Source organism: Taeniopygia guttata, chromosome 5 (genome assembly GCF_048771995.1).
Source record: "Taeniopygia guttata chromosome 5, bTaeGut7.mat, whole genome shotgun sequence".
In the NCBI taxonomy this organism is placed as follows: Eukaryota; Metazoa; Chordata; class Aves; order Passeriformes; family Estrildidae; genus Taeniopygia; species Taeniopygia guttata.
In genome coordinates this window covers 43,277,675-43,287,404 of record NC_133030.1, presented here as the reverse complement: position 1 = coordinate 43,287,404, position 9,730 = coordinate 43,277,675, and the positions used below count along the sequence as shown (strand labels likewise).

The following is a 9,730-nucleotide window of genomic DNA, read 5'->3' as shown; positions in this document are numbered from 1 at the left end:
TGGAAGCAGGAAGAATTCCTGCCCTAATTCTGCAGGTGCTGAAGACCTGGAGATGTCGCCTGAAATCATAGAGTGAGTCTGTGGCAGTCTAAACTGCGCTTTTGCCTGCTGCTTTGAGCACAAAACTTCCTGACTGGTTACTGTTGAGTTGTCTCAGTCTGCCAGCCTGGACTAGAGCTGAGCTGGACCAGTCCCCTGTCATCCAGTGTGTAGTGGTGTTTGCACACAGAAGGAGCCATGCCCAGATTTTGCTGGGGCAGAGGTGCGGTGAGGAAAGGCCATCTCTCAGGGATGAACGTGAGATTATGTAGGAACATGCTTACAGCATGGAGATCCCATTATCTGATTTTTTTTTTCAGGGCTTCAGCTCCAAGAATCCACTACTTAGAAAGCACACAAAAAACCCAGCTGGGCCCAGAAGGGTCTCCTCTGGAAGGAGAAAAGAGAATGATAATGCCAGGAGAGTTTAGCCAAAGCCTGTGCAGCAGGCCTGAACTGCAATGCCTGGTATTAACCTAGGAAAGAGCAAGGTGTGGCTGTGGTCTGTGGATCTTGAGTCTGTGGATCTCTAGAACTGTAGCTCTAAAAAAGAAACAAACCTTTCAGACACCCCTGTTCTGGCTTGTGAAGGGACATATTTCACTGTGTGGCCACATTAGTCTTCTATGCTGATGGCACATCTCTGGAGCAGAAAACTAGAAAAAAACAATAAGCCCCATCAGACTGCAGGTTTTCAGCTGTAGTCCTGCTGACCTCATTTTCCACTTGGTCAAGATAATTTTTGATTCTTAACTTGTCTCCTAAACTTGTCTTTTACAGCACCAGTGGTAATGTAATTTTTTTAAGTTACCGAGTATATTATCTTCTATACCAAAATGTACTGGATTCATTACAGGTTTATTAGGCCTTCCCTTATGTACTATTAAAACTATTATACAGAGCATTGCCTACAGTCTTTAAAAAGTTCAAAGACCCCTTTTGGTTTATTGTTCGATGGTTGCTTATTACTCATCTCTATGTGCATCATAACGGCACAGTCAGTGAGGAGCCACCTCTGACTTCCATTACTGTGAAAAATTCACTACTGTTTTCTGGTTTTTTTACCTTTGTTTTCTTTAATTGACAGTACTTTCCCTCTTCTACTGTGTCAGATTCTTAAAGAGCCTTTGGGTCAGACTATACTGAACCTTGCTTTTCCCCCTAACCTTATATATCCTTCCCTTCCCCAAATAGCTGAAGGACTACTAAACTGTGACTGTTTTCCAATACTTCCAAATAAAGCAGAGGTCTGGGGTTTCTCATTAGCATCGTGTAGCTGCACTGGAGGTCAGCTGTAGCTGCAGGGGTGTGTGTCTGCTGGCAGATGTACTGCAGTGACCTTCTCTAGCATGACTTAAGGCTCAGATCTCTTCACCGAGTGAATGTCTGAAGTGGTGTAAGGCCTTAATTACCACTGCTGTGCCCCATTAGAGCTGGCACAGCCTGGCACACTCTGCCTGAGTGCACAGCCTGGCCTTTTAGCACAAGCTTTCTTCACTGCTGGGTTAGTCCAAGGGATTCACGTGTGAACAGCAGCCAAGGCATGGCTACATTACAGAGCCTGTTCTGCTGCTGTGGGGATGGTGATTTCCAGCCTGCGGGGCAGGGAGCCAGCTGGGGAAGAACCAGCATAACTCAGGGTAGTCAGTTTTGCTGGAAGAGCCCTCAAATGGCCTCCGAGCAAAGCCCTGAGTCCATGAGCCCCATGCATGTGGGTTGCTGGCTGGGGCCAAAGTGTGCCCTATTAGAGTAGCAGCAGGATGCCCGAAGTAAACCCTGCTCGTGATGAAAGGAAGGCAATTAAAATTCCACTTCAGTTGCCTTCCTGTCCCACTTCCTAACCTTCCAGCAGCAGGTGATTAGCAGGGCCTGCCTTCTCCTGCCCTGGCCCAGCTGTGGCAGCAGAGCCTGCAGTGGGTGAGCACTGCTACCACAGCATTGCTGCCCAAGCACAGCAAGGACATCACAACTCAGCTGTCACCTTTGTCTCAAGCTGACTTAGAACAAGCTCTTTTTTTTTTTTTTTCAGTTTTAAAATAATTTTGCTCTTCTCTACCAAATTTTTGGCTGTGAACTCACTTGCTAGCCCTGCTGTTTAAGGTTTCCCATGTTGCTGTCCAGGATTTGCCAAACAGAAAACCATACAGGCTGTGCAGTGAGATCAGTGTGCTCCATCATGTTACCTGCCTCCCCACAGCCTACCAGCTGCATACAGTAGTTCATCTGTGCCCAAAAATCCTGCCAAAATACCTGCATCCATTTTCCCAGCCAGACACTGCTTTAGGGAAGAGAACCCTGCATGGCACAAGGAAGCTCTACCGTATCTACAGCTGCCTCTTTGTACAAGTTCCTTTGTTCTCATAGGTCAACTCAGGGATGAGTACACACTACAGGATTTTGTTCATGCTGCATTCTTGATGTCTGTCTGTATACACTTCATGATTTTTTCATACTTCAGCACTTTGAAGTAGTGAGAACAGGCAGAATACTCTTTATAGTTTAAAAGGAGACTCCAACAACTACATTCAGGGATTTTTTAAAACAGCCACTAGTTGTTTTCCTGTCTCCTCTATTGAAGGGAACAGTAATCACATACAAATCAGATTTCAAAAAATTAATAAAAAAAGAGAAAAATCCCCAAACCAGTAAATTTCACCTAGTAACATTACTCTTTTCCAGTTTACTAGAGGAGCTCTGCAGAAAACACTAGGGAAAAAAGTATACAAGAGAAGCTAATGCCTCAAAAAGAAAACCAAACACTTCTGTCACCCTTGAGGTTAAGCAGGTTGACACTTATCAGATTTTCACCCCTCCTATACACAAGTTTATTGCTTTTGAAGACAGCTCCAGGAACTAACATATTAACAGGTGAGAGCAAACATTTTTTTTCTTCCTCACCAGTTAAAGCAATAGCTGAAGTATGATGAGCAAAAAGTACTGTACTCTGTAGACTCTAAATGGAGGTGGGATTTATTTCTGAAAAAAACAGTTTGCTTTGGCCTGAAGCTCTTGGAGATAGCTGGCCCTGGGCCCCACAACTTTCTAGAAACATTGATCTAGAAACTCCTAGGTGAGTTTCCCTAGCACTGGTTTGCATGATTGTCATGCATGTAGAGCAGACTAGTGGAAGTGTAAGAAATGACTGTGTTGAAGGGGATATGCAAAGGAGAGGAACAGCTTGAACAGGATCACAGATCCCTTCAAAAATGGGAGGAGTTTGAAACATTTACTACCGGCAGATCAAAAGCAGAGGGAAAATGAGCAGCTGCTCAGACTAAAAACTGCATCAAGCTCATGATCTCTACTCCCCCAGAAGTGAGGAATAAATCATATTGGCATCAGCAATCCTCATTGATTGGTGTTTTTCTAGACATATCCCTCCCTCAGCCTATCGCTCAACCCTTTGAACTCAAGCCAATCTGAGGACACAAATTCCACAGTGTTTTTTTAAGTTAGGTTTATTTAGCAATAGAAGTATGTACATGTAAGAGAATCCCCTGCAGCACAAGACATGCAAAAAGCAGTGAGGGACTGAAAGTGGTGCTGCTCCATGGCCTTCCTCATCACCTGTCATCCCACTTTACTCAGCGGCAGGGCCAAGATTAGAAAGAAACAGGCGAGAATTTTATCAGTCCATGTGGCAGAGTCTTCAGGCAGAGCCTCCCAGCAGCCGGTATTAAAACAAGCGGGCACCGTAACCAAATGTCTGTTTAATGCCCTCAAAGTAGTAGCGCTGCCAGCCTTGCTTTGTTCTTTCTTCCTCACTGGCAGGAACGCCCTTACCTTCCAAGCACACCTCTGTCTCACCACCTTTGTCATTGAAGTTCAAGGTGATGGTTGCAAAGTGCCCTAGAGGAACCAAAGCACATCTGTCAGCAGTGTGTAGTACAGTAGGTGCAGCCCCCAGCGGCTGCTCTGCCCCTCCCTTCACAGGGCACCACTTAAGACTTCGAGGTCCTTCCCAGAGGGTCTACTTATGGCAGCTGCAGGCCTTCCCTAGAAACACGGCTAGAAGAGGGCTCCCTCTCCCTGCGGTTTGAAGCAGTTGCAGCTACAGCTTTACAAGCAGCTACTTCATCTCCTTCCTACCTGCTCACTCCTCTACACAGCGCAGTGGCTGGAGATCCAAGCAAGATAGTGTGGGATAGGAAGCTGGGATAACACTGGAGCAGCTCCCAGAACATCCTCTCCTCCCTGATCATGAGCTACAATTAAGTGTGGCAAATGGGGCTGGTATCCTTCAAAGACGGGCAAGTCCATTTCTGGACTACTTACCAGCTGGCCAAGATTTAAATCTCCATTTCATAACAAGTTGTTTCTCAGGAACCTTGAAAAGACAAAGATTGAGTAGTAACTTTTGTAAATCCTGCAATCTAATAGAAAACATCTAGAATCGTGTTGATATGAATGAAGCCTTAGAGATGCCTTGAGAAACACACACACAGAGGGAAAGAGATTTTAAGTGTCCTTTTCTTTTCAATCCCCTTCTAGAAAGGTATGCGATAGTATAGCCCCAAAACTGAGACAGAGTCCTTGATTTCCCAGAAGACTTTAGTGGCAGTTGAGCCAAAGAGAAAAAGGTTCAGTTACTATCTTTAACACTCCTCCAACCTCTGGTAAGTAAAATCACACAAAGACAGGGAAGATTTATGACTGGAAGTCACATTTTCTCCCCAGAATGAAATGCCATGCATTAATCCATACTACTAAGAATCCTTCAATAGCCACAGAAATTTTAGGTAACTATTGGGCACCAGATAGAACCCCACAGTTAGCTAACAAAAGCACTCTAACAGAACTGATAAAAAGTTACAGCCTGATAACAGTGCTGCCTCTGAGCAAGATACACCTGAACTGGTTAGTACTTACTAGGTCAACAAACTCTCCTGTGACACTGCCATCCAGCAACTGAAACTTGCCTCCTTTATCGGCCTCCAAGGTGGCTTGTGCGTGGGTGAAAGCTTGGACCATCTGAAAAGAATTCAGGAGCAGATCTGTATTACTTGACATTATTTTCCTGCAAACTTGTTGCTTAATGCCTCCCCACCCAGATACAAAAGTTTGGAAGAGAAGGTGGGTCAATAGTGCAAGGTCTTCAGCAAAAGACAAAAATCCCTGGCCAGAAAATCAAATTTTTAGCTACTACAGCAACATTTCACCGGCCCAAGGAAAAGAACCTCCAGCTTTCATAGTGCTATGCAGTGTTCTAAGTCACACAGTGATTTACTTTGTTGATTTCTTAATGAAACCTAATTCTAAGAAAAAAACATTCTTTGCTTTTTCATTTTTCTTATCAAATTAGGAAGAACAAAAGACTAAGATGATGTTTAAATAATGATACAATGCTGCTCTCTCCTCCTAAACTATATAATAGCATGTGGAAAAGTGGAAGCTATTCCCAAAGCGTGCTTTTGGTACCACCCAACCTTAAAAGGAAAAAACAAACCAGAAGCACACAACTGTAAATCTAAAGTGACCTGGCCACATGCAGTAAGGGATACACCTACAGAGAGATGCTGACAGCAGTCTGGAACTTGCTTTTGGTTCGCATTAATCCCCTCTTGTCAGCTGTGTGAAAAGATGCACACACAAGCTTTCAGCAACTACTTTGTACAACAGTCTTCTGATTTCATTCTCATGGATTGTGAATGTCCTACAGAACTTCTTAAAAACCTTAATAGAAAGAGCCTCCTATATGCAAAGAACAACTTTCAGAAGAAGCCAGGCATTACCTCCTGAGTAACGAATACCCGGTAGAGCTCGTCAGGGGATGTTAAGAAGGTGTCCTTCAAACTGATCTTACAGGTAGGGATCTTGACTCCTATGGATTTGGACTGTGGTATGGCAGTACTGCTCCTGGCAGCCGTCTGACAAAACAACAGGGAAAACAAACACATACACACTTTTTTTCACCAAAAGAAAATCCAAACCAAAAAAATCAACAAATAGTTCATATATCCAAGGGGAAAAACAAAGGCTCTTAGTAAAGATGCAATAAGATAAAACCATACTTAAATGTACAAAGCAGATTTATCACTTTGCTTGGAAGAAACATCCTGTGCTGCCAATGATAACAGTCACACCTATTCCACAGATTGCCAGTTCCTGAATGTGTATATCCTATACACAACACAGGTTGCTCCTGTAAGTTCCAGAATCTAATACAGCGCACCTTTCTTCACTGATCCCAAAGCATGTTTGCAGTTCTGTTTACCTTGCGGTCTTCTGCTTTAGGAGCCACCTGAGGTGCCGTTTCGGTATGTTCACCATTCACTGTGGGCAAAATCATGCCCTGGGTGAATTCTGGAAAGACAGGAATGTGCCCATGAAACTGATAAAAGATCAAGTACCTTCTGACTGTACTTTGAAATACACAATCAAAAAGGGCTTCCTGGTTTCCCCCCTGCTCTTGGCTAGCATCCATGACCTGAAACAGTGTTCAGAAAAAGTCACAGACCTCTTTTTACAAGCAATTAATTCTTTCCCTCACTACTCTCCACCGAAGGCCCTGTCAGAACCTGCCCACACTAGCAATTAGGAACTTACCTCCTCTTCGAAGCCTAGACATACTTCCACACGCTCCTCTCACATTCATGTTGCTTAGTCTTAGACTTGGGTAGCTTTTTTCCTCTCTCACTCTCTAATATAAATTGCAATCATGCATCAAAAACTTTTGCCTTGCTGGCCTAGACACACCAAACCAAGCTTTTCCATTTCTTGTATTGCCGTGGTAAACAATAGTAACTTCTAACTCTCTATCAATGCCAGATGCCAGGACTACACAAGAAAGCCAGGCACGCCTCACCAGCACTCTGTCCAGCAGCACTAACACTTTTGTAACTCCATCAGAACCTTCACCCTCGTTCAGAATTACATTTGCTCTTTCTCCAGCTCAGTCACTTCTGCTTTTACCAATTACACAAATATTTTGCTCCTTTTTCTTCCTCTTCATCTGTTCAGAGCAGCAAAATTCCATTAGAAAGCAAAATTTTATCATATGTGCATAAACCTGTATCCTGCAATACTTGGTTCCCACTTATTTTCATTTATTGCAGCCCACAAGATCATACAGATTTTTCTGATTAGCATTCTTATCTTTCACTGGGTGACTGCATCTCACAGCCTGAACACTACAGTGCCTGAAAAAAAAAACAAACCAAGAGTACAGAAATTTAATCCTGGAAAAACAGCAATCAGTGGTGGTTTGTACCCAGCATATCTAGGACATATAATGTAAGATAAATGGATATAAAAAGTAACTGTAGCATTCCCAGCCTGTATTTGAGAGGAAAGTCAAACTCAACCAAAGCACATTGATTTAACTCCAACTGCTGGACTCAGATTTAACTTAACAAAAGAATTGATCCAGATGCTGAGACAGCTCATTAAAAGACACCAACAAAACCTGCAGAGCAATTTCCAGACATCAATTATTCTAAAATCCAAGTAACACTAGATGTCTTTACCAGTGTGGCAAGAGGGGAAAAAAAACCCAAAAACAAATGACAAACTGGAGAAGGTATCACTTTCCAAGGGAGTAAGCCAACTGAAGGCCAGATTCTGCCACAGGCAGTGACTATGTCACTGGAGTAACCAACCCTTTTTACTGGCTTTCATTTTCTCTATAGCTTCAGGATATGAAGGGCATTCTCACTTTTAAAACATAAATTTTAAAATTCTGTTTATTATTGCATTACCACCAAAACCAATCTTTCTGAGCTGTGCTATACTGTCTAGAGCCAGAAATGCTTCTTCCCAAAGTTACTGTTATTGCTCTGACACCTTTCTGTTGAGATGGAGCGAGCAACTCCTCTCTTTACCCCATCCCTTCTTTAGAATTAGTCCATATGGGTTCCTATAACACTTCTCCCGCTCAGTTACATACCCGTTTTGAGAGTGCTGATGTAAGTTTTCATTGCATCTCTAATTTTCTTTGCACCCTCTTGCTTCATCAGGGTCTTCAAGTTAGTGTCAGGCTCATCTTTAGCAAGGCTGACAAGGATCTGAACAATAAAAAGCACTGATTAACAAGGACAAATGTGCACAGTTCTTTTATTTAATTCAATATCACAGACTTTGGCTAAACTTTCATAAACAGCCCTGCAGTTTTATTCATCTTTCACTTCACCTCTCTCAGCCTGTACATGTGTGCCTAAACACCTTCCTGTGCTACAGAGCCTTTTGCATCTAGAAGCCAGGAATTAATCTGATAAAGATACAACATGATGGGGGAGCAACTCTCTATTGGGGAGTGCAGTGACAGAATGAAAGGTAACGGTTTTAAATTGAAAGAGGGTAGATTTAGATTAAAAATTAGAAGGAAATTCTTCACTCTAATGGTGGTTGAGGCACTGGAACAGGTTGCCCAGAGAGTCTGTGGATGCTCCATCCCTGGAGGTATTCAAGGCCAGGTTGGATAGAGCTCTGAGTAACCTGGTCTAGAGACAGACGTTCCTACTCACGGCTGAGAGGTTGGTAATAGATGACCTTTAAAGATCTCATTCAACCCAAAGCATTCTCTGATTCTATTAACTTAAGCAATCTCTAACAGGTAAAAATTCTACACGAATGTCCTAAAAATGGAAACAGAGAAGGAGATATTAATGCTGTGAGTACTCCTGTTAGAATACTCCATACATCCAGCTTTGCTTACCTCAACTTCATCAATGTCATTTTCATCTGAGAGATTAGGAATCTCCACATAACCTTTGTACTTCACTCCTGTCTTTGAGGTGCCTGCAATTATATTGTTCAGATCAATCCTTCTTACTCTGTTGTTGTCAAAGCAAACTTGTATGGTATCAAAATATGATATTCCCTTTGTTATTATTTCCCAAATGAGATAAGTATCCTTACCCTTGATATCACACATTAATCTAACTTCGAAACAGGAGGGATACATATCACTCACCGGTCCATGCCAGCTTGATAGCCCACTCATAGAAGAAGATAAGCTTCCCTTTGCGGTTGTTAATGGAGGCCTCTCCGTCCAGTTTGCTCACTTCTGTCACCTCACACGTTCCTTCCTCACCCTCCACCCTGACAGGCAGAAGGAGAGCTTTCAGCCGCTCCGTGGACCAGTTGGAGGCATCCCTCTCTGTCCTGCAGGAAAACCGAGCAGGGTGACAATCTGGGACATGCCACGCTGACAGTGCATACTGGGACTATCCAGTGCTCTCCAATCTTGTATCCCTGCCCCACCTCAACACAAATACACACAGATTTCTTCCCCGGGCCACCTCCAGGCATTCCCCCGGCACAGCTCGGATCCGGCACCCCGGGACACACGCACGGGGCCGGGGACTGCCCCGGAGGAGCGGCCCGGGCACGGCGCCTCAGCAGCAGAGCGCGGGGAGGGGACGGGAGGCAGCTCTGCCCGCGACTCCGGCCGTGCAGCCCCCTCCGCCCCGGGCCCCGGCGCCTCTGGGAGCAGCCACCCCGCTCACCAGTGCCAGTTGTTGACGTTGGTGGCGTCCGCCCGCTGCTCCACGATCCAGCGCGGGTCTCCCTCCCCCCACTTGGCCATCGGGACCGGGATCGCCGCCTCCGCTCCGAGCGCCCGTGGAAACTGCTAGAACCGCCGCGCCGCCTCCCGCCTTCCGCCCGGCGCGGGCCCTTCCGGCACGCCCCCGCCGCGCGGCCCCGGCTTATTGGTTCCGCCTGGCTAGCGGTTCCGCCGCGCTGCAGGCAG

At 44.8% G+C, this 9,730-nt stretch overlaps 1 protein-coding gene across 1 annotated transcript; it reads right to left on the bottom strand.

Annotated features, from left to right (window-relative positions):
• Window positions 1-3,482: 3,482 nt before the first annotated feature.
• AHSA1 (activator of HSP90 ATPase activity 1) lies at window positions 3,483-9,609 on the bottom strand. Its single transcript, NM_001245791.2, is given in 9 exon segments — window positions 3,483-3,888; window positions 4,315-4,366; window positions 4,909-5,010; window positions 5,772-5,906; window positions 6,254-6,342; window positions 7,925-8,042; window positions 8,693-8,775; window positions 8,951-9,141; window positions 9,486-9,609. Coding segments are annotated over 9 exon segments (1,023 nt in total). The 5' UTR covers window positions 9,566-9,609; the 3' UTR covers window positions 3,483-3,715.
• Window positions 9,610-9,730: the final 121 nt, after the last annotated feature.